Source organism: Sinocyclocheilus anshuiensis, unplaced genomic scaffold, assembly GCF_001515605.1.
Source record: "Sinocyclocheilus anshuiensis isolate Anshui unplaced genomic scaffold, SAMN03320099.WGS_v1.1 scaffold1625, whole genome shotgun sequence".
NCBI lineage: Eukaryota > Metazoa > Chordata > Actinopteri > Cypriniformes > Cyprinidae > Sinocyclocheilus > Sinocyclocheilus anshuiensis.
The window spans coordinates 947,913-974,356 of NW_015539802.1; the positions used below are offsets into that span (position 1 = coordinate 947,913).

The following is a 26,444-nucleotide window of genomic DNA, read 5'->3' on the forward strand; positions in this document are numbered from 1 at the left end:
CACACACACACACACACAAGCAAGGAAGCAAGAAAAAGCACTCCAGGCCACAACTGATCTCAGGTAGATACATGAATCTTTATTATAACTCTTATATAATTTGTTACCTGCATTTGGGTTACAATGGATTATAACAATATAATCATAATATAAACATATTATATGTATATATAATTATAATATATTTCTATTTATTTCTATTTACAATTGGTACATATGGCCATAGACATTAGTATGGACATAAAGACAATGTGAGACTCAAAAATGGACCTTTCAGATTGAACATGTAATAAATATAGAGGTGTTGAACTTGTTAGTGTGGCATTGGCTCAAGAATATTATGATATGTTCAAAGATGTGTGGACCACCAACACCAGACTGACTTCAACAAACTGATCCCAGACCTGCTGGGGCTGCACAGATTACACTGCTGTCCCAATTATCTGCTGTGGGTTAAAATGGCAACATCTTATGCATAGTTTAAAAGTGCGTATATTCTGGTAGAGTATGACACACAGAACGAACCATTTTGGGTGGTGTTTTGGTTTGATGACAGATTAGGAACTTAATGATCAGCCAAAAATTAATCAAGGAAAATAAGTATTAGGCACAGTTTTTAGGTTAAATGCTAAAATATCATCAGTATATCTACAGTTAACAAGCTAGTTAACAAGAGCATAATACAGTCAACCTCTCTCTCATGTTTACTAACAAGCTTTCATCAATAAAGATAAAGACCCTGGGTGCATTAAACTAAAGAGGTTTTGCAGGCTTGGCACAACGCCACTCAATAATGCAAACTCCAGTTTATATTTTCAGTACAAACATTCAGTCCTTTTTGGTTGACGAGGTCAAACCTGCCAAGAGCAGTACGAGAACCATTTCATGAAGTATTACTTTGTTCTTTCTATAAATTACACTTCATGTTTCATAGTTAAATCTCATTTAAAGTTTTCACAGATACTTCATCTGAAATTAATATATACTGTAATTTCTCTTTGCAGAAGTTGGAGTGAGAGTTAATCTTTGTATTTGTGTTAATCATACTTTGATTGCTGCAAGAAATGTGTTATGGGTCAATATATTATATTCCCTTTAAATGGCATACAACCATGTCAGAAGCAAAACCTTTAAAAATATGAATCATGTGACATTTAATTTGAACTTAATTGAGATTTCTGAGGTCACAGAGGCCAAGGTCAGCAGACAGGAGGAGTCTTTCGCTACCAAGGCAGCAGTAAGAGTCACTTTGAGGGTGTATAGGGGGCGTACTAAAAAACAAAAACTTAAAAGAGTTTATATATCTGCTCCCTGAGATGTCAGAGACCCAGAGGGCACAAAATGAATATAATAATTTATGAACAAATGCATAAAAATAAAGCATAATGGTTTCAGGGGACTCTTGGGAGCGAGACAAATATATCTCCTCTTAACAGTGTTTACAAACTGTACACACATCATTCACAAGAATGCTAATTTACGCAATCATCCTTCAAAAACTGTTTAGCAGAGATCTGGATAATGCTTATTTCATAATGTTGCACAAATTATTCAAAGTTAATGTTTCAAACATTAAATCTTGGGCTAAACTATCATTCAAAATTTTGAGGTCGGTATAAGATTTTTAAAATGTTTTTTTTTTTTTTTTAGTGAAGTCTCATACTTTGCATGGTTAATCAAAAATACAGTAAAAACAGCAGTATTGTGAAATATTATTGCAATTTAAAATAACCTACTTTTATTTGAGTATATTTTCAAAATGTAATTTATTCCTGTGATGCAAAGCTATATTTTCAGCATCATTACTCCAGTCTTCAGTGTAACATGATCCTACAGAAATCATTCTAATCTGCTGATTTGATGCTCAAGTAACATTTCTAATTATTAATAATGCTAAAAACACTTGTGCTGCGTAATATTTTTGTGGAAACTGTAATACCATTTTTTCGGGATGCTTTGATGAATAGAAATATAATGAATAGAAATATCAAAAATAAAAAAGTACTGCCCCCAAACCTTTCTATTTGAATATATAATTTAATGGCTAATGAAATGTACACCATATAGTCTTTCACTGGTTTATATGGAGCATTGTATAAGATTAAAGAGAGTTCAAACAGCAGAACCGAAGAGAAAAATGGCTGTGCTTAAGGTTAAAACTGGACTCAAGCTATAAAGATAAAGAGAATATTTGGCCCTTCACATGATAGTTTTGTTGCATACAAAGTCGACATACTATACAAACAGTCTGGCACAAAAGTAAAAGATGTTGTGTTGATAACTGCAGACTTTCATTATGGAGGACAAAGTGGAAGAGAAGAAGAGAGAAAGACTTGAGAGAGCAAGCTGGAGTGGGAGTGTTCAAAAACTGCTTAAATGTGCAGGAAAAAACAAAAATATAATAATGTCCTCTAAGTGATGTTTCCCTGTGTAAAACTCACCACCATGATGCTCCATTGCTGTGGATGGTTGCAATGGTGTTTCCAAGCATGTTCTGGATGGTTCTGCATTAAACTACGTCATACTTGGCACTGTGTACTATGAATATTGTTTGGCATTTTTAGGTCACCTTGGATAAAAGTTCCTGCTAAATGTAAATTTATGTAAATTGCTTACTGACCAAGTCAAAAAAAACAAAACATACTCTTTAGGTACAGTCATATTAGCAAAATTTCAGTGGAATTTTGCGGGTAAAAAATGGTTCATTGTCAATATTGCTGCTACTGGTAACGTATACTAGATTTCGTCCACTTAAGCTCCGCCCCTTTCTTACAATCAGCTGCAAACTCATATTCAGATCTGCCTCCATCCAATCAACTACCAACATATTTTACCAAGTCCCTGTCCTACATTTCTTCCTTTTCGAAAATCCATTTTAATCAGATATATGCCACTATACGAAAGTTTGTCGTTACTTCCACGACTTTAAACCTAAGTATAAGCAATAGTGATTGTTGCCTTTACAACATAAATCATGTTTCTGTTCCTCCACCTTTCTCAACCTCTCTAATGAGCCTCTGTTGGCTGGGTTTGAGCCAGGGGCCTGGAAGTTGAGGCCCTGGGGCCCTTTGTGTGGTTTTCAAGGTAAGGTTTTCATTCAGATACATTGAGAGACCAGAGATACTGGCTGCAGAAATGCTACACTCAGACACACTAGCTCCTGATTCGGACTCTGCGTATTCGGACGGCGCAGATGTAAGAAAAGCAAATGGGGTTTGATTGAATTCAGAGCCTACTACTAGCTGCTCCAATGAAAGGCCAGATAAGGGTTGAAGTGGGTGGGGCTGAATTTCCGAAGGCAGCACACGGACGCCCAAATAAGGCAGACGATTATGGAAACTCATTTCTGCCCTGTTTTCACTTTGTCGCTCTACATTCAATTCGTCTGGAATCCCTCGTTCAGTTTTTTTGTTCAGCTCCCACTCAAGCACTTCCTTATTCGCCTCCTTTTCTCTTTCCCATTCCTTGTCGCTCTCTGAAGTAAGCGATTTTCTCTCCTCCCTCTCCCATTCTTTGTCTTTCAGCCTTTCTCTCTCTCTCATCCACTCTTGTTCTGTCTCTCTTTCCCACTCGTCCTCCTCGTTGTCTTCCTCCCACTGCAGTTTAGGCTCAGGAAGCCTCTGGCTATTGATAGTTTGCGTGTTCTTGCTTTCGTCTTTTTCCCTCTTTCTCTCCACCCGTCTCACCCTCTCCTCGCTCTTGCTCCGTCTTGACCTGTCTTCTCTTCTCTCATTGCCTTTGTCCTTCTCTTTCCCTACTCTTTCAACCCTTCCCTCCACGTTTTCCTCACTATGTCCTGTGTTTCTAGACAAGCTCTGTGTCCTTCGTCTCCTCCTTTCGTCTCTCGACCTCCGCCCCCTGCCCTGACTGCCGCCCTCGAGACTGTCAGGGCTCTCGCGGTCTCCTCCGTCACTTCCCTTCTCCCTCTGTTCTCTCCGCTCTCGGTTGGTCTTCCCTGGTTTTTGAATGTTGGATGTGGCATCCTGTTGAGCTCGGCGACGGCTCACTGTAGCCAAACCCGACTGCAGGGCCTGGGGTGAGGAGGAGACGGCTGTGACGTGATCACGGTCTGAGAGTGAAACGTTAGAGACAAGAGAGAATATTAAAGGGATAGTTCATCCAAAAATGAACAGCCATCACTTACTCACCCGATTATGCAACATTATTACATTCTAAACTTGCTTTTCCATAGAAAACAACTGAATTTTTAAGGAATCTTCATATAGATATTTTTCATACAATGACAGTTCATAGCGGCCATTGTTATTTCAGGGTACTTTTAAACAACAACAATGTTCTAAAAATGGAAACATTTTCGCTTTGCATTTTTGAAAAGTTTAGAGTACAGAGGACAACATAGTCAAAACAATCTCTGTTCACATGGATTCCCAAATATGATTAAAAACACTGTATTATTCATGCCAGGCCAGTAGTTGGTGATGTCAATTTTGTAAAGAAACACTACGCACATTCTGTACCTATAGATTGAACACATAATACATATGATGTCAAACTTGCACTTTGAACCCTGTTTTCAAAAGTTTGTTTTTTCAGATCCTGTCATTGTCATGTAAATTAAAAGCCAAAACACATAAAAAGTTGAAAACAGTCTTGTGTAAATGCCCCCTTAGTATCACGGAGATACTAGTAGAGTTACTAATGTTATACATTTTTCGTTTTATTAGAATTTGTACGTTTTATTAATTTTGTTGTGTTTTTGTCATTTTTAATAGTTTTTGTTGTTTAAAATATGTCTATACCGTTTTTATAAATTTTTGTTTCAGTATTAGTTTTAGTTATTTTAGTATATCAAGTTAAACTTCATGAAAATGAAATAATGAAAAAATGTGTTGTCTTGGTAACTCGCTGTATTTTATTGTATACATTTTTTTAACGATGTATACATATGACATTTCTTAAACATTCACAAACATTGTTACAAATAGCTCACTGCTTTTGTTACAGATTTTAGAAAACAAGACAGGATTTATATGGGAAAATATTTCAGCAACTCTAGTTCAAGTGAAATGGAAAGTCAATTATGGTTTAGAGAGTTTTGAAAACCAATCACAACCAATGTTCCATAGTACTTCAAGTGTTTCACTCGGGTCTTTTGTCACCCTCTTTAGTGAGGACTTTGAGGTTATTCTGAATGTGCTGTGTGCTTCACATTTAAAGCTGTGGCCAACTCATTAAAACTAAAAGCTAAGAAGCTTTGTAATGCAAAAGTGTCTGTTTGATATGCTAATAATGAACCACTTAATTATATGAAATAAAGTATTTCATACTCTACAATAAAAAAAACATACAAACATACAAAAAATTCAATCTGTTTACAATTACAGTAAAAGCAAATAAAATAATTAGGGCTACCAAGGTTAACATATTTTAAGTATGTTTAACACTGTTGATATTTATATAGTTAAACACTTCCTAAACCCTTGGAATAGTCAGAATCTTAGCAGGACAATTTAATAGGCAAATGACTAATATAATTGATTAATATAATTAAGAATTAACTCATTTTTAATTGTTCCAAATTAGATGATTAACAATAGAGAAGCCATTTGCAGTCTCAGTTGTGGCAGAACTGAATTACCAAGATAAACTACCAAGATATTATTTAAGATAAACTGGTATGAAATAGAAAGCACCAATTAAAAATGCTAATGAGAGGGCCAACTAAGGGCTGCTGCAGTGTCAAAGGACATCTCTGCATCATATTTTGTTTTCTCACATTAATCAAGGAGCTAGCTGCACTGAAAATGAATGGACATTTTGAAAGAAATAAGATAATGTAATCATAAAATGAACACATTTAATCATGTCCCCTTATCATCATTCTGTTCTGTAAGGAATTCTCCTCTCATATCGGAGCAACTGAAGCCTGACATCCCCTCAAAATGCAAAGCATGTTTGGCATGATTTAATTGTCTGTCAAAATAACATAATGTCTCTTAATTATGTTCATTTGGTTGGTTTATAATCATATTCATTTGATTAAATTTTTAAATCAACTGACAGTCCCATATACAGTATATACACTCATTTTTTTCTAAACAAATCATTTAATCGACAATTATTTTGATCTATCAACATCTGGAATTACCAACAAACATTACCAGCTGTTTTTAACCCATTACCTCTCCTGTTCTACTGCATCACAAACAGGTTAACATCACAGTGACTCTTGGTGTATTACCAACATACGACAGGGGAGACCAGCAAGCACAGTCAAAGACATTTAGACGACAGAGAAATATGAGAGAGATGTAGAGAAACAGTAAAATGAAGAACTAACAGGAACAGCTACCAACCGCGTATTTTCTGTCCTTCCAATCACATAGAAACACGGTTCGCCCAGCTTGGAGTTGGTCATACAGAGAGAGAGACTGGAGAGCTCCACTAAAGGAGGAGAAGGAGGAGGAAGAGAAAGAGGGAAGGCCGAAAGAATGAAAATAAAGCGTTACGAGAGGTGAAGAGGTAAAAAAGTTTCCCTCATGGAAGGTAGGATAAAAAATGGTTCATAGGAAATAAAGACAATGGAAGACCAAAGAAGACGGAAATCAAAAGAAAACAACGAGATAAAAATAAGGATGAAAGACAAACCAAATGAGATGACCCAAAATCAAAAACAAATTAGTAGAAGTGAACATAAAATAGTATGTTAATGAAAGTGGATAAGGAATATCAAAAATATGAAATCAAAGGAAAAAGTCCAAATAAGAAAGCAGAGAACAGCTGTTAGAAAGCTAATAGATCAAGAGAAATACATTTTCATAAGTAGCCAAAGACTGATGACATATTCAATATCTGTACAGCGGCAGTGATAAAACAACCATTATAAATATTAAAAGCTGACTCAACTGGATGAGCCACATATGAAGCCATAAATATATAATCACTTTTAATCACACCATTCATTCAATTCGTTCACATTCTATATGCAAGTCTACATCTACAAAGAAAAAGCAATAAAGAAGCCACATAACGACGCATGGTTAAACCACTATTCCATAAAACTTTACATGGCTTATTGCCTTGTACATAAACATATTATGCTATTTGATATCTGATAAGCCATAATAGCATTCATTATAGCAAACTGATCCTAAAAGCAATGTGATTATGACCATCTCATGTTTTAGATGATGTATGATAAAGTGATGTTCAGCTGATCTCTGACCTGTTGTCTTACCGTAGTCAGGGACGTATCCATTTCCTCTTTTGAACACAAGGTGTATCCTGCTTCCTCCGGTCTTGATCCGCTCCACAGCCTGACTGTGACTCATTCCTGCTGTACTGTCTCCATTGATCTCCACCAACTGATCACTCACCTGCAACATACACAATTACCACAGAAATCAGCCACAGCTGTCTTACTGACATGATTTTTACAGGGAAAAAACATCATATTATATCAATAGCAGCACAACTGTTTTAAACATTGATATCAATAAAAAATGTTTCTTGAGGATCAAATCAGCATATTTGAATGATTTCTGAAGGATCATGTGACACTGAAGTAATGATGCTGAAATTTATAACAACATTACTGTTTTACTGTATTTTTTAAATCAAATATGCAGCCTTGGTGAGAACACTTTCAAACATTAAAAAAATCTTATAGACCCCAAACTTTTGAACAGTAGTTTATGATAATATAGCTTAGAAATCTCAAAGATGTGAAGGTGAGGCTTGAATCACTCACTATTTCTGAAGAGAATATACAAATCTGGTAAAATATTTATACTGTATACAGGGGCGCCTTAAGATAACCAAAGGCCCCTGGGCTACAACATTACAGTTGGCCCCCCGACCCCAGAAAACCTCTTTTGTTTTTCTTTTTTTAAGCTTCCTAACAATAATTTGTCAAATTTCATTTTTTGTCTTGTTAATATGCCAGTTAACATTCACAACACTGTTCTGCGTAAAATGTGAATAAATATTAATTATTCATCATCAGTAGATCAAAAACTACACACATGTTGGCATAAATGTGGATTATTTGGTGATTGCTAACTGCGTTTTTATTTTGAAACATGACGTGCTCACATTTAATTAGTTAAATCACAGCCGTATAAAGTTTAATGATCACATTTAAGCAATAGGACAATTCCTATTTTTCCATCCCCAGATTTAAAATTGAGACTTTGAAGCAGCACAATTTATGGAACACAGATTACACACAGATTACATCCAAGCAAGTTACTGAACTGTATGACATTACAGAACGTTGTCTGGTCCAGTTTTCTATTCACACAGCAGTGTTGTGTTTCTGTTAATCTGCGTGTTAACATAAAGATACTCTCGTGCTGCGGTTATTTACTAGCGAACGCATTGTACATTCCGCTTACAGTATATCGATGGAACACGTTGGAACATACCAACTATACAAACTGTGTGGGGGGACCCTAAACTAAGCCATTCACTATATAGGCTACTACAACCAGTGCGTCGCTGAAAATGAGTTTGTGAGTTTGTTTACAGAACGCTGTTGTCACTGCTGCAAACTCCCATATAAATAATTATTCAAAAAATATAATTTCCCTGCAGCGAGTGGGCCCCTTTCCAGTGTAGGCCCCTGGGCTTCAGCCCCTTGAAGCCCGTGCATTAATGCGCCCCTGACTGTATAGTACTTGAGGTCCCAAAAAAGCAACATTTTTAGCCTCTAACACACCTGCTAATATCTATAAGAGGACGTCCTCTTGACTTCTATTGTTCTTGAGCTAACTATAATTACTACAGACAAACCCTAACCTAAAAACCCTCCATTTTTATTATTTAGTCCCTTTACACTTGTCTAAAAGTGTTATTTCAGGCATTTTTGTATACGTTTATCACCAAAAGTATATCTAGATCAAAGCCACACATGTACACCTGTATTTTGTGGCTGCGTGAGGCCGGTCCTCCCTCCATCAGTCCCAGTACATAGAGACCCATGTTATATTCACTCCCTCCTCTCAGACTGAAGCCGAATCCAGTGGGCCCCCTCTCCAGTTCCACACTGTAGTACCGCGTGGCGTCCTGCTTTGTGTTTCATAGAGGGGAAAAAAGAAAAGAAAAGAGGAAAAGAGTTATTCTTTATCATTATTTTGCCACAAAGCTTACGTATATTGTAGGGTGAAGGAATTGCTCACCTTTGGTTTTGACCTGTGAGCTTTCCTGTTCTTATGATCAGTGTCATTTTCTGCTCGCTCTGAGGAATCTGATGAGAGAAGCATATTAGGATGCTTTTTGCTATAATGTTGTCTATGGCTCATTTAAAAAATGTAAGTAAAAAAAAAATATTTCTTTAAACAAGTAAAAAGGATCAGCCCATATACTGATGTATCTTTTTTTATATTTAATGCCACTAAACAGCATGCTGACTGTTATTAAAAATCTTAAAATCGCTTACAAGCTTCCAGTGAAATATTATGATGTACATTAAAAATAGATAAAAATTGATAACTTTAGTTATCAAAAGAGGAGAATGTTGGGGAAATGATATTGTATTCAACACTGGCCTAATGAGACAAACAAAACAAAAAAAATAACACTAGCTTATTTTTTTCTATTACTATTTTTTTATTATAATAGTCATTATATAAACAATGAAACTACACAAATGCAAGTATGGGGATTATGACAGACAGACAGACAGACAGACAGACAGATAGATAGATAGATAGATAGACAGGATTGAAAGAATTCACATTTATGCTAAATACTTGTTGCCTTTTTTTCCCTCCATCATCTGGTCCAACTCATCCAATAAAAAAAGTCAAGTATTTCCAACCTTCAACCTTCTTCTAAACAAAATATGCTGTCTATTAGAAAAGATTGCCTGAGTCTGAGTTCCTGAGTTAAGTTATAATGTTGTTTTTGTTATAATGCTTTATATTGCTCCTTTTTATAGAATTTAATATATTTTTTAAACAAATAATACTATTTCTTAAAAAAAAAAAGTACAACTGATCAGCTCAGGTGTATGTAATAATCTACTTACGAGCACTGGTGCGAGGCACGATGGTCAAGCGGAGTGTGTTTCCAGCTCTCCTCAGTATCTGTGCCAGGTCTCTGTGAGGTAAATTCACCACTGATCTCCCATCCACGGCCTCCAGACGATCTCCAGGCCTAATCTGACCGCTGCATGCCGCCGGGCTGCCTCTGCGTACCGTCACAAACCTGTGAGGCAGCAGAGACGCTGCTGCAGAACAAAGAGAGATAAATGCCATTCATTTAACATTCTGAGTGTTGATTGTACAAAACTTGCCACAGCAATACTATGTTGCAATGCAAGAGCGGTTGGCAATGTGTTGTTATGTGTTGCTAGGGTACTGCTTGGTAGTTGTTATCAGTCAATAATTATATCTCAGGTACACTGTCCTTTCACTGAGTATATATGAGACAGACTAAAAGAAAAAAGAAAGCGCAGAAAAATCACATTGAATCCTTTAAATAAACAACCCCTAAGCGCACAGCGAACAGTTACCAAATACTTGCACAAAAACACACACAGTTAGGAATAAAGATGGATTATCTAAGGCAAAGTAGATAAAGAAACCTCTTTGGAGATTTCTCCCTCTGGAGAGCAACGGGAGAGATGATGGATGAATGGAGGGTGGAAAGAGTAAAGTGGGAGGGATTCAAATGGGACAGAGAGAAAAATTGCGAGAGAAAGATAGAGGGAAATTATTCATCAGAGTGGCTGGAAAAAAGTTTCTCTCTCTCTCTCTCGCTCAATGTCAAACACTTTCCAGGGTGGCTTTTAAAGGCATCTATCATTAATATATGGCTGAATCAGAGATTCGGTAGCTGCTGCAGATCATCTCACTGAATGTGACCTACAGAAACCTGTGACGCAGCTCGCAGGCAGAATATCAATGCAGATTTAACACAAATTCTTACAGTCATTAAGATCACAGTTATCAGTCCATTAAAGGTGCTGATATGATGTCAGGGATTACAGACAGATAAGAGATTACAGACATCTGAACTGGAGCTGAAATACAGAAATGAGACATTCTGCAGAAAAAAAAGACTTTAAAATGTCATTGTAACCGTTTACTTGAAATGTCTTCATTAAGGTTCCCAGAAATCTGACTAGTTTCCAATTCACATGAACTGAAAAAAATACTATGAATATTTGACCAATACTGATAACTATGAACTGTTTTTATCTTTTAAGCTGTTAAAAAGTATGTTGGCTGTTATTATACTGTTTTCAAAGCTCTAAATCTCTGACATGCTTCAAGTGAAATCTTAAAGAATTTTACGTGGTTTATGTACATTATGATGTACATTAGAAAATACTGATGATTTCAGTTCGGCATGAAAAAGAGGAGGATGTTTGGAAAAATGATCCTTGATTTTATCTGCTTACAAAAAACAAAACAACAAAACAAAAGAAAACCAACACAAACAAAATAAAAACCAGACAAAACAAAATACAGAAACATCAACTTATTATTTTTTGTCTATTTCTACTTCTTTGTAATAGTAATTTTAACAATGAAACCACACAAATGCATATGGGACAAAAAAAAACAACAAAAAAAAACAAAATCAATCCAACACAAGCAAAAAAGCAGACAAAATAAAATCAAAAATATATTTATAATAGTAATTTCAACAATGAAACAACACAAATGCCAATAGGCCTATGGGTATGTAGCAACAAAGGAACAAACATAGAGTCTTTATCTGTCTTAAATTTGAGTTTTCTCTAAGTAGTTGTTTTTTGTCTAGCTCTGGACATACAAACAACCAACCCTTATGAGCTGCATCCTGGGATGCTTAACAGTTTTGAATAATCCAATTAAAAATTGTTTCCAACCTTCTGTGACTAGTACTGTATGTATCTGAACAGATGTATCTACATTTGTTACCGTTGTAGTTTGCAAAATGTGGTCTCCATTAAAACTGAACCAGCTGTTGAGTTTAAACTTGAAGTTTCTTTAATCAGTTAGTAAGGGGTAATGTTCTGTGAACACATAGAGCAATAATAATCCAAAAGTCACGTGGAGACACTATAGAGAAATGACCTTGTGAGTCCACATTTTTGTCCCTGAAGTCAATCTGCCTGTCTCCATTAGTGTGCGCCATTAACGAGAACAGTGCCGACCTACTTAGAAACAAACTCACGCACACTCTGTTGGAGACACAAATGTTCACATGCCCACATACATCTCTCTTTCTTTTCTTGTGGACGAACCTCTGTAAGCAGTGTGTGGAGAAACAGAAATCTTCACTGATGTTTAATGCTGACTCGGTTTAGCTCAAAGGGAAAAATTCATGCTAAACCTTTTGATTTCCCTCCATACTCCCGGCCTGAGGGGATATCATTCTGTAAGAGCTAGCATTAGCGTCTTGGTTTAACATGACATTCAATTACTCGGCTGGGCTGATGCCAGTGTAAGATCTGTCTAGGAGGTGTTATGCATTACAGATCCTGCTCTTACTCAAAACACGATTTGACTGAGACCATAATGTTAATGACAATCCAAGTACCATTTGACTTTTAATGTTGCCTGATTAACAGTCTGGATTTCATGTTAAGTGTCCACGTTCTACACATTATAATGTGTAACTTTAAGACTGTACCTTTAAGACTTATACGTTAATTATATGGGTTATCATATATAGATTAATTGTGATCATGGTTGCTCATGTTTATGAAATCTGGCTTTTTGGGGATAGGGAGGCATTTTAGAGGTTAAAAGTCCAGGCTGGTAAACCCAAAGGCTCAAATCCCATAATGGGCAATATAAGAAGAGAAAAGAGCTTGGAGTTCCCATCACAAATCTGCCCGTGAGTAAAGCACTTACTCCTGATTCCTCTGGAGGGACTGTTCCTCTAATAAAAATAAGTCACTCTGGATCAGAATGATGCAGTAGCTCTTTATGTAGAGCCTATATACAGTATAATGCATTCATATTACAGCTTACAATCAGATGTTTGGATATAACCACAGTTATAATAAATTACAATACTTTTCTAAAATGCACAAAAACATGGTAAGCACCTAATTCCATGTGCTGTAATGAATTAAAACCTGTTTAAGGTGTAACCATAGTTAAATACATAATCTTCTACAACATGTGTGTGCCACGTTAAACTAAGAAAATTTACCAGACCAAAATACTTCTAACTGGCAATAAAACAGGTTGGGGTTTTTTTTTTTTAGAAATTATTTTCATTTACTAATATATGTACACTACTCTTTGAAATTTTGGGGTCAGAAGATTTTTCATAAAAAATATTACTTTTTTTTCATCAAGAGATATTAAATTGATCAAAAGTGACAGTAAAGGCATTACAAAAGATTTCGATTTCAAATAAATCATGGTTTCCATAAAAAATATTACAACTCTTATTAACAGTGATAATAAGAAATGTTTCTTGACCACCAAATCAGCTTATTAAAATTATTTCTATGTGACACTGAAGACTGGAGTAATGACTGCTGAAAATTCAGCTTTGTCATCACAGAAATAAACATAATTTTAAAACGTATTAAAATAGAAAACCGTTATTTGAAATTTTAATAATATTTCACAATATTACTGTTTTTACTGTATTTTTATCAAATAAATGCAGTCTTGGTGAACATAAGAGAACTTTTTAATATTTAAAAAAAATCTTACCACCCCAAATTTTGAACAGTATATATCGTTTTCACAAATAAATTAATAGGTTTATATTATTATTATGATTATGATTAATATTATTATTATTTGTGTGTGTGTGTGTGTGTGTATTTCCCATGCATCATTTTAAGAATATTCAATATATGTGTTCAGGAAGAAAAAGGCAATGATTGAAAATTTTAAATGAACTTGATTTACTCATGTCACTTTTTATTAAATAATTATTCTTTCAAATCTGTTTAGATCATGAATTGTGTTATTTTATGGTCAAAGAATGGAATTTTCAGTTCAATGGGTTGAAAATTATAATAATTATAATTTTAATTATAAATTCTAATACTACCTTAGTTGTTGTAAACTGCTTATTAAATATACTTTATGACACATAAAATATATATTTCTAAATTAAAATGTATTTTTGTGGTAGAGAAGATAAAAATCTGAAGTGGTCTGACCAGTCAGAAGAAAACATGTTTATTGTTGGATCTGTTATGTGACAAACCACTAAATTAATAAAGAGCAAAAAATAAAAGTCCTTTCAATATGAGAAGGTGTGAAGCTGAGAAAAACAGACGAGTGGAGTTACAAAATGAGCGGAGGACAATCGTAATCACGGCTGTCACTGAAAATCATTAGTTTCACACAATGCCGCATCCAGCGTGACTCATACATATTCAGCCTCCGGAAACACTTGAGTGCTGAATGAGACAGCTGATGTATGTGTGTGAGTGTGTATAAAGAGCAGACCACATTTACATTTGTTCTGAATCACTGTTGCTAAGACAATGTACATGAATTATTAACAACCTTCTTTAACCTCTTAAAACTTTTATCTTTCAACTGTTTAGCCTCTCCTTCTTATTGCCCACACTCTTGCCCTTCACTTTCCTTCCTTTCATCTCATGCCACCTGTCTTTTTTCTCTCATTTCTTTACATTTCCTCTCCCTTCAATCCCTCCATCCCCCATCTTTTGCTACTCTTTCAGTTGAAGCAGCTGTTCTATTGAGTCAGTCATTATATAGGCCATCAGACCCAGAAAACCCAACCTGCATGCAAAGCACAGAATCATTCAGCTATAAACAAACTTGCATTACAGTCAGAGTTCAAAATGTACTTTTGATGTTAATCCCAATGGCGAGTGAAATGGGAAAATGTACCAACTATAAATACTTATTACCAGACAATAAACTGTATTTTGTATTCCATATTTACTCACCCTCAAGTTGTTCCAAACCTGTATGATTTTCTTTCTTCTTTTAAACACACAAGATATTTTGAAGAATATTGATAACAAAAAGGAAGCAAAAGGAGACACTCTATAGCTCCAGTAGGAAGTATTAGAATGTTCTCACCAAAAGTAATATTTCGAGCCATGTGACTTTTCATCAGACAATAATGTTGGTAACCACTGACCATAGTATTTTTTTTTTCCATACTATGGAAGTCAATGGCTACAGACAACTATTTGGTTACCAACATTCTTTAGAATATCTTCTCTTTTGCGCTCAACACAAGAAAGAAACACACACAGGTTTGAAAGAATATGATGGTGACAGAATTTTCATTTTGGGTGTACTATCCCTTTAAGAATGATGCGCTGTTGAGATCTGCTTTGATGAAAATTATAATGTAAACAAATGTTTTGCACACAAATAAAGCAAAACATCATATATCCTCATAGATTAGGTTTGAAGTATTGTCGGCATATGCTTTCCTACACTAATGCCGACAAATGGGTCACAATTTAAGTCACAGGCACATACAATTAGTCTTGATATCCTGGAAAACACTGGACCACCTTTATACAGGCATGCAAGTAATGGAGTTAAGCTGAACCATGTGAACAGCACAAGATACTCCTTATTCACATAAGAGACCTGACTTTTAGTCCATGCATGTTAGGCCATCTTTATGTTAAAACACTCCAAACCACTGATAAAATTAACTTTTAGCAGATATACATATGCACAATTTAGATTGTTCCAGGAAAATGGAGCAAAAATATTGATGAATCTTTCTGCTCAATACAGATTTCTGTCAATCAAATGCTTGATTTGGCTGTAGGCATGAGACATGAGGTAATCACAGCTTTGCTGATATTCAGACCAATTTTCAAAAAAGTTAACAATGAGCAACTGTAGACACCATGTTTTGAACCCAATGCAGATGCAATATTAGCAGTTATTTTGATTTGCTCCACCAACCTAAACAGTTCCAAACCAATTCAAAAGTAAATGAACTCTTGAGTTGCCAAGCAAGACACAGTAGTGGCGTTTCCTTCTGGAGTGAACTAGTCTTTTTGAAAAAATCAACTGTGTGAATGATTCAATGACTCATAAAATAGTGACTTATTTAGTTCCTGAATAAACCAGTGTTTTTTTTTTTTTTTAAATCAGTTGAATGAATAAGTGACTCATTCACTCATAAACACAGTCACTTGTCGCCACCTACTGTCTAACTATATGACCTGCAGAAAGTGTCGCTGAAAAATAACCACTACACAGACTGACAAGTCTGTCTGAAACACAGACGAGTGCAGTGATACAAACAGGGTGGCCTTTAAGTGACACCGATGGAAGTTTCTAATATAGTAGCAGTCTTTGTACATCTTCATCTCAATAATAAAAGTGCTCCACAGCTGCTGAAATGCACTGGCTGGCACTGTAACACCGTTCACCTCAGAAGACCAGCGCTGCATACTAAAATACAAGAGAGAGACTGAGAGGGACAAGAGAAAGACATAGAGAGTGTGTCTGATGCTCATTATGAACCCATGTTGCACTGCAGCAGCAATTTTTCCCAGTACCACCAACAGACTGGATCTAACAATATATATGTAAAAGCTATGGCTGTAGAAATACTGACAACTGTTAATAACTGACTAACAATGCTGTTGTAGATAACTACAGGTTTATGTTGGCATAACTGCTACTTTAGTCAACATAAAATGTTGTTTGCAATTCATATTACCTACATAGTTTGATGTATTTCAGTGAAATAAGATATTCAATACACATTTAACAACCACTAAAGCACTAAAAATCTAATCACTCATGACATGAGGAACATGTGCATAACCTGTAATAAACATACACAAAACATTTCTGACAGAGTCAGCAAACTTGGAACTGTAACCGATTGGAAAAAAGCAGTCTGTTGAAGAAATACATTACTCATCAAATGCTTATGAGGCAATAATAGCAAAACATAATTAAAGATTACAAGCCTCAGAATTCAGTTACTGCAATGATTGTCTAAAACATATTACTTTGTCACAACTGAAGTAGATGTATGAATAAGAACTGGCATGAATGAGACAAGGATCTCACTTATCTTGCTAGTTAATGAACAGGAGATGTTCTGCAGATGTGCTATTGATTTAGCTACAATGCAGTACCTGAAGCTGAGAGCAGAAAACGCATGGGGCTTCCTAATAATCTAAATAATAATAATATCTAAACTTATCACAATAATATGTGCATAAGTGTGTATTTTGTGGTCTAGTGCTGTCTGTTTCAATCACACCTTGGGCCTCAAGAACAGATTTCTGACAGCAAAAGCCAACCAAACTAATTTTGACAAGTCAAAAACACAGAAAAACGTCACAAAACAACTATAAAATCATACAAATATATTGCTGTTGAGTAATTAGTTTCTATACATAAGGATCAGATTTTTACATACACAAAACTTTGTTTTTCTGTCATGGTGGGGGTCTTTCCAATAACTTTACTTGTTTTTATACTGAGCGAATGATCTTTCTATCCCCTAATAAACTGTATAAATTATTCCTTAACAAATGAACACATATCTATACCCAAACATACATAAACACACTGCAGATATCATGCCATGACAGTTAAAATGAACAGGCCATAGAGCCTATTAAATCTCACAATAATCACATACTGTAAAGCACGAAATATCTCTGCCATTAAAAACATCTGCATCACTACTAACATTCTCCTAACAGAAATATGACAGCAAGCTGGATATCAGTTTAAGAAATAAGGGATGAAAACTCAAGAAAAAATAAATACATATTTACGTTTAGAGTCCTTCACACTTTTCAAGGCAGACTGCAGTCTCTCCAGCATGGCTTGATGTGTGTGTGTGTGGAGGCAGGGTCCCGATCCCGGATCACACTCCGCTTAAATCCCAACACATGTGAGAGCGATCACGCGAAAGGGTCATAATGAGAAAACGAATGGAGGGCATAAACAAACAAACAAGCAAATGAAAACAAAACAGAACGAGCCTCTGTCTCGCCGTGCGAGCGACTAGCTTACTGCAACGGGTTCATTTTCCTTTGGCATCTGGAGTCGGTGAATGAGAGGGAGGGAGGGAGGGGGTGGACAAGCAGAGAAAAGGAGGGAATAAAGACAGAGAGATGGAGATAAGAGGAGGGGCGATAAGAGAGCGAACGAGACGAACGATTTAATCCATGGACCACTGCAGAGCGGGGAGTGTGCCGATCAGGGAAAGACAGCGAGAGAGAGAGAGAGAGAGAGAGAGAGAGAGAGAGAGAGAGAGAGAGAGAGAGAGAGAGACCTACATGCACATATGTGTGTAATCTGACTTTTGCATTGCTGATGCATGCTGGTCATGCCAATAAAAAAGCATTTGAGTGATTGAAATGAATGCTGTATCAGCGCAGTGTATACGACAGCACTGGTGCACCGTGAGAATAGTTCATGTAATAATAAGGGTATTGAAAAAATTAACCTTAAAATTATGTTAGTATTTATCCTTATCCTTATGTCATTTCAAACCTTCATGACTTTTTTTCTTCTGTGGAACACAAAAGGTGAATTTTTAAGGAAAATACTGCACATACTTTCCCATGTAAGTGAATATGGACTGGGTCTAACTCCAAAATGACATAAAAAGCATTAAAATGCACACACACATACACAAAAATAAAAATAAAAACAGAAAAAAATGCTACAGTACAAACCTCTTAATTAGTTAAATGTAAGTCACCTCACCACATATAATGAAAAACTGTAAATGATTTTACTACATCACATAATATTTAAATCTGCTGTAAAATACTATAAAATATATGAGTTTTGATATACATCGATAATGGTGGAGGACTGTCCCAGAAGAGAAGAAATCGTTTAATAAAGTCATTATTTTTGTTTTCTTTGTGTACAAAAAGTATTCTTGTAGCTTTGTAAAATAACAGTTGAACCATTGATGTCACATGGACCATTTTAACCATAATACATAATAATTTTAACCATGGACCATAATACGTTTCTGTGCCTTGATCGTGTAAGGACCATTGCTGTCTATGGAGGCTCAGAAAGCTCTCGGATTTCATCAAAAATATCTTAATTTGTGTTCCGAAGATGAACGAAGGTCTTATGGGTTTGGAACGACATGAGGGTGAGTAATTAATGAGAGAATTTTCATTTTTGGGTGAACTAACCCTTTGATTAATATATAATTTACAGTGTAAAACAGTAAAAGGACATTCCAAAAGGACATCCCTGTGTGAAAAATCACATATGATTTTATTTTACATAAATAATTTTGTTTTTTCTTATTTTTGTAATCAGTAATCTACATTAGTGTTTTGTGTTACATTTTCTGTTATTTAGGGAATGTTTACTGCATTATTTTAGCATCATATGCCCTGGTCCTTTGTCTTTGTATGTATGACCCTGTACACCTATATTATTGGTGGTCATCATTATGAGGTACAAAGCAGTCCATACAATGCGCAATATTCCAAATGTTATGAAGCCATGTTATTACTTTGTGTGATAAATACACCAAAAGTTATCCACTGATAAAGACAGATTAAGCAAAGGGAAACAATGAATAAATAGATTTTCTGTCTGTTCGTAACAAAGTTATTATATGGCTTCACAACACTTGAACTTAAGGGCCAGAGCAGCATGGACTACCTTTATGAAACCTTTTGGTGCTGTTTTTGTCATACTGGAGCTTGACTGTCCCAGTCCCCATTCACGTGCATTGTATGAAAATGAGTAGCCAGGACTAAACATGAGAAACAAAGTAACTTACATTTGGAAAAATATAAGAGTAAATAATACTGAATTTCTATTTTAGGTGAACTGTCCCTTTAAGGGATTGACTGGCAGTGACACAACTAGTATAATTACTCTTTTTGATTCATTGATCTTGTAACTCATGTTTTGCTTGCTGACATAATTCTCTCTCTTTTTATCAGTCTCCCAGTGTCTCCCTTGACATTTTTAAACCGACACCATTTCTGATTTTTACATCACTCTACAGTCATCATACAGCATGTTTTGATGGTATTTCATGCTCCTCTGCACAGCCGTACATACAAACACACACACACCCAGTGTTTCATCAGACATCACAGTCTCAAGATGGACAGATTGAGCCTATAACATCCAGCCATGTATGTACAGTACATGTGTACGCACAACCAATAGGCCACAGCTCAGGCCAAAACAATATAGGCTTTCTATGTTAATGGCACTATAATATAATACCAGATTAATTTTTATTTATTCCATATATATAATCTCATGTTAACTCTCATTGTAACTTAGACTCCGAGGGTGTGTAAAACATCAAGACAGCACACGCTCCCAAAAAGATTATGAAATCAAGTCATACAGAATCGAAGCATCTGAGATATTGATATGCATGGAAACAGCTGTGACATTGGGGACAGGCACTTTTTTAGATGCTCAAGCTCTTAGTGATGCCATGGCCTCAATAAAAACCAAAGGAACACTGAGCAAAATGAGGTCATTGTGGGCTTAGGTAGGGTAGAGTGGGAGGGGAAGGAGGGCTGCATGTATCCGGGCCTGACTGTTGGCAGGCCTCTGTCTCACTGTCAGTCAGTCAACCTAATACAGCTGCCACTGAATAAGCCCAATTATGCATATAACAGTCTACAGCCACTTTAAAGACCCCATGAAATCAAACTTTCTTTTTTTTTTTTGCTTTTAGTAAAAAAATGTCATGAGATATCTGTAAGCTAGTGTGCTCCAAAACATTAAGCATTGAAAACTTACAGTCGCTCACTTCTGACGATACAGATCAACAGTTTTTATGACAGCATTCTGCACTTCAGCTTCTCGCCAGATTTTCTGACCAATCAAAAGCTTTCTAGGATCTGAAGCCTCCAACCTCTTACACTATAAAAGACACTAAAACCATTGCTTAAAGGGATAGTTCAACCAAAAATGAAAATTCTGTCATTAATTACTCGCCCTCATGTCGTTCCAAACCTGTAAGACCTTCGTTTATCTTCGGAACACAAATTAAGTAACATTTATTTTTGATGAAATCTGAGGGCTCTCTGACCCTCCCATAGACAGCAAGGATCCTTACATGATCAAGGCTCAGAAACGTAGCAAGGACATCATTAAAATAATCCATGTGACATTAGTGGTTCAACCGTAATTTTACGAAGCTATGAGAATATTTGTGCTCAAAGAAAACAAAAATAACGACTTTATTCAACAATTCGTCTCCTCCGCGTCACCCTATAGCGCCATTTTGGACAGTATCACATGCGTAAACAATGTATGCAACATATGTACGCAGATACATTGTTTACATTGTTTACGCTTTGATCTGAACGTAAACAATGTATCCGCGTACACAAGTACATAAACCTTGCTGTCTATGAGAGGGTCAGAAAGCTCTCGGAATTCATCAAAAATATCTTAGTTTGTGTTGCGAAGATGAACGAAGATCTTGCAGGTTTGGAACGACATGAGGGTCGTTAATTAATGACAGACTTTTCATTATTGGGTGAACTATCCCTTTAAATCTGTTGCTTGTTCACACATTTATTGTTATATATGGCAAATAGCACAGTGCACTATATAGGGGATGGGGGAGTGATTCAGACTTTTTAAACATGCTTTCCATTGGGGTGAATGAAATCTGGTTTCATGTCAGTTTTGCTCTTTTTCCTGTATTGGACAAATATTACAAATGGACATAGATTTTTATTAATATACAGAGGACACATGAAATTATTCAGAAAGATCAAGGGGTCGTTGCAGGCTGGACTTAAACAAATTAATAACTTAAAAAGTTAATTCTACCTTACATGTTTAATACAAAACTCAGGGAATATGTAGCATATTTAGCAACAGGTTACTGCATGGTGTTGATGCATTACAAAAACTCACCTTTGACATTCTCCACATCCTGAGAAGCGATAACAAATCCAAAGCCTTCACCTGGCTTCCTCTTCAGCTCCACTTCATACCCCCTCAGCGCAGGGGGCTGTTCTTTCTCCTCTGATTTTACTCTGGGACTGAGTACCGTCCCTCCTTCCTCTGAACTCATCCAATCGCGTGGCTCTAGCGTGAGAGTGACAGGAACAGAATCCAGGAAGCTGGTGCTCTGGACCAATGAGGAGCGCACTAGCGCTGGAGAGGGCGGGGTTAAAGAGCTGCGCGATAATGGCATGGAGTCAGTGAGAGGGACTTCAGAGTCGGAGGTGGAGCGAGGAGGGGGAGGAGTCAGTCGTCGCACAGAATTAGGCGAATTGGAGAAATGTGAGGGGCCTACAAAGAAAGATTAATATTTGATGAGCAGGGATGAAGAATTTACACAATAAAAAAAATTTTGACAGCAGCACTTGAGTTGCATGACAAGATTGAGCAAAACCTTATGATTAGTGACACAAGATATATTAGTATTTATTTTATCTATTGCAGACAAGTATTTTATTTCTAAAATAAAATAAAATAAAATACAAAAATAAAATAAAATAAATTGCTTAGAGCCAAACATCAGGCATCATATATCATATATCATCAAACATCATATATTTTCACTAGTGCTGTCAAACGATTAATCGCATCCAAAATAAAAGTTTTTGTTTACTCAATATATGTGTGTGTACTGTGTATATTTATTATGTATATATAAAGACACACACATACAGTATATATTTTAAAAATATTTACATGTATTTACATGTATATATTTATATTCATATAATTTATATTATATATAAACATTACATTACATATTTTTCTTAAATATATACATGCATATGTTTGTATTTATATATACATAATAAATATGCACAGTACACACACATATATTATATGAACAAAAACGTTTATTTTGGATGCGATTAATCGCATTTTGGATGCGATTAATCGCGACCACTAGTGGTATGCAGAGGAATCACTGAATTAAATATAAATTAATGTTAAAGTGCCCCTATTATGGGTAATGAAAGGTTCATATTTTGGTTTTGGGAGTCCCCTACAACAGGTTGACATGCATGCAAGGTCAAAAAACACTTTCATTGTCTTATAATATGCATTTATTTTTACTTTACTTGCTCAACGACTCTCAAACGATTCGCTCAACGATTAATATTTCCAAACCCCTCCTTTGCGTGACGCTAATCTGCGGTGATTGGTCCGATTGGCCTGTAATGCCTGATAAAGCAGCGTTTGTAAGCGCAGTGCTGCTTTGTGTATGGCTAGGGATATGCCGGTATCAAATTTTCATGTTGCGATTAATTGCTAATGCTTTTATCACGGTATACGGTATTATCACAATATTGAAATTTTGTTAAAAAAAAGTGCTGTCATAATACAGTATAACAGGTTTAATAACTTTTTTCTTATAACAAAAATTACCGTGATATATCGCATTACCGAATACCGGCACAAGTCTATGTACGGCGTTACTGGGGAAACAGCTATTTTTACCACTCCAAAAGCCACACCTAGTGGCAAAGAATGAATTTGCATTTTCATTCAGACCAACACGAAAAGACCAAGAAGTGGGCGGGCAATATGCTAATGTTAATGTTGAGGTCAACATGAAACGGCTTGGGATTCGTTTTGAATACGACTCGTTTCAATGACTTCGACTCTTTCTTTTGAGAGACGATAACTTTATACACGGTGCACTTTCAGATTTAAAACTTGGCAGGATGTTTTCATTCACTTAGAGCTGTGTTACACACTGCATGAAAGGTAATTTTCAAAAATCCATAATAGGGACACTTTAAAACACTTTTAAAAAGTTTGCAAGCTGGCTAAATGATGCCGGTGTTAATTTTTTTGATCAAGTACTGTGCATTTTTTTACTTTATATTTAAATACAGTACCGTTTTTATTTAACTTTTAGGTACAGTACATTTTAATTTAATCATTTAAGTTTTTTTTTACCTGTACGTAAAAAACTGTATTTACAATGTTTAAAGTGGCCGACAACAACAAATATTCTTATTAGGAATAAAACTGCCTCATTTTTTTACTGTGCATAGCTGTAGCTGAATAATTAGGCCTACTATGCTACTGTATTTTAATGTTGGTCATTATGGTGGTACATGCAGAGCCAAATATTTTCTGAGGTGGTACTTGGTGTAAAAAGTTTGAGAACCACTGTTCTAATCAATCTCACAAAATGTTTATTGGTATCTAATATTAGCCCATATCTATTCAAAATATAAATAAATTGGTTATAAATAAAACATTTCAATATCTGTGCATATGATGAGCGTGTTATGGAGCATGAATTGAGAATATTTCAAAATGATCACATGGTCAATGTAACAAATCTGCTTAATTGATTAAATAGGGCAGAATCTGAAATATTTCTTGTACATTTCACAATCTTATACATTCCTTCAAAATTCTAGCTTTAAGTTTATTTACAGGTATAAATGCAGAAAATCCAATTTTTTAAATGTGGACACTGTGTATTATGAAATGGGTGAACATATAACGTACCCCCTCTGTAAACCAGCAGAATAACCTCCCCCTTTTTAGTGTGTTCTTGCAAAATCCTTTGGACCTTGAATCAAAGTACACCAAATAAATATACAATAATAATAAAAGTACACCATAACAAAAATCTTAAGTTGAATACCATTCTCTTCATCCCTACCTGTGCAAAGCTGAGACTCTGTACATCTGCTCCATTGATCTTCACAATGGCATCTCCAGGCTGCAGTCCGATACACTGTCTGTGGTCCCAGACTTTCTTCACGAGGGTCTGTCTTCCTCCATGACCTCCTGCCGTGACACTGAACCCCATATTGCTGCCCCTCTCACATTTAGCCAAAGCAACGGGGACTAATTCCCCATTACCCGCCATTCCTCCAACTCCACTCCCGATCACAGCGCTCATGGCTCCAGGTGAAGGAATGCTGCTGTTCGGGCTGCCGCTGCTGGCACTGGCTGTGCCGTTGAAGGTGAAGTAAGGCCCGTCAGAATGGGCGTTGCTAGGTGGGGTTAGCAGTGAATGCTGGGGTTTACGGAGATGAGAGTAGCGCCTTCCTCCTCCAGGAGAGAACGAGATAGGGCCTGGACTTACATCAGTGTGGGGCAGGGGCAATCGAGATATGGGTGGTGGAGTACTCGAGGAAAGGTCACTCTCAGAAGATTTGAAGGAGTGCAGGCGGAGAGGTGGTGGAGTGGACAGAGAGTTGTTGTTGTGGTTACGGATAAACGAGGCCCTGTGAAGATGAAAAGAGAGAGACCTTGATGTATCATAATCAGGGTTGAGGAGGGATGGAATATAACGTAATGCATTTAAAAATAGAAAATATAAGTAACTGTAGTCAGTTATGTTTACAACTTAAACATTGGTAATCAGATACAGTTTAATTCAAAAAGAATTTTGATTGAACAGCATAGAAACACTCTTATGAAGCAGACAGAGGGCGCTGTTAACAATAAAAGTCATTGAAGACTGATAACATACAGAAGTAATGAATCATGAATCCAATAAAAAACAAAATGATGACAATATTTGGTTAGTCTATTTCTTACAAAAATTAACCATATTTTTGCTACAAATAAAACCAAAAAGCCATGGTTACTACAGTTAAAATTAACCATGGTTTTGCTACACTAACCATAGTTTAACCATGGAATTTAGTAAAAAATTGTAAAATTGTGGTTACACAAATTGTAATCAATATGCCAGAAACCATGGTTACTACACTTTTACTACAATAAAAACATTGTACTTTTTGTAAGGGAAGCTCTTCATGTGGTACTTTTCAAGAAAAAAAAAGATGCTTTAGCCTTTAGCATTGCAAAGACAGCTACAAATAATGTATTTTCTGCCTCATTCCATGAAAAAAAAATCACCTATGATTAGTAAAAAGTCTTTTTATACACTTAGCAGGGTCTTGTAGTAAATTTTGAGCGGCAGAAATAGTTTTAACTAGAGTAAATTGTCATGTCAACATTTAGCTTTAGGCTAAGCTAAAATGTTAGCACCTGTTAGCAGGCACTATTACATTTTAAGATGAAGTCTATCAAGGAATTCCATTTCAGATTATATCCACTACCGTTCAAATATTTGTGGGTCAGTAAAATACTTTTATTATGAAAGGCTTATTAAATTGATCAAAAGTGACAGTAAAGACAAAATATTTCAATAAATGCTGTTCTTTTGAACTTTCTATTCATCAATGAACCATGAAAAACTGTATGTAAAGATGTTCACACAAATATTAGCAGAACAACTGTTTTCATCACAGTAATAATACATATTTACTGAGCACCAAATCAGCAGATTAGAATGATTTCTGAAGGATCATGTGGCACTGAAGACTGGAGTAATGATGCTGAAAATGTAGATGCATCACAAGAGTACATTACACTTTAAAATATAATCAAATAGTAAATAATGATTTAACATTGCAATAATATTTCACAATTTGACTGTTATTACTGTATTTTTATTAAATAAAAACAGCCTTGGTGAGTAAAAACATTAAAAAAAAATCTTGCTGACCCCAAACTTGAACAGTAGTGTATGATGAAGGGTAATAATCCCCCCCCCCCCCA

At 35.8% G+C, this 26,444-nt stretch overlaps 1 protein-coding gene across 1 annotated transcript in view; it reads right to left on the minus strand.

Annotated features, from left to right (window-relative positions):
* Positions 1-2,002: 2,002 nt before the first annotated feature.
* LOC107683889 (membrane-associated guanylate kinase, WW and PDZ domain-containing protein 2-like) overlaps positions 2,003-26,444 on the minus strand; it is an 85,466-nt gene continuing 61,024 nt past the window's right edge. The window contains exons 11-18 of the mRNA XM_016479953.1: positions 24,529-25,099; positions 24,372-24,435; positions 21,795-22,175; positions 9,992-10,192; positions 9,141-9,208; positions 8,881-9,030; positions 7,199-7,337; positions 2,003-4,069 (exon numbers count right to left, since the gene is read on the minus strand). Of these exons, the coding sequence (XP_016335439.1) occupies positions 2,973-4,069; positions 7,199-7,337; positions 8,881-9,030; positions 9,141-9,208; positions 9,992-10,192; positions 21,795-22,175; positions 24,372-24,435; positions 24,529-25,099 (2,671 nt within the window). The 3' untranslated portion in view covers positions 2,003-2,972. The remainder of the gene's footprint in view (positions 4,070-7,198; positions 7,338-8,880; positions 9,031-9,140; positions 9,209-9,991; positions 10,193-21,794; positions 22,176-24,371; positions 24,436-24,528; positions 25,100-26,444) is intronic.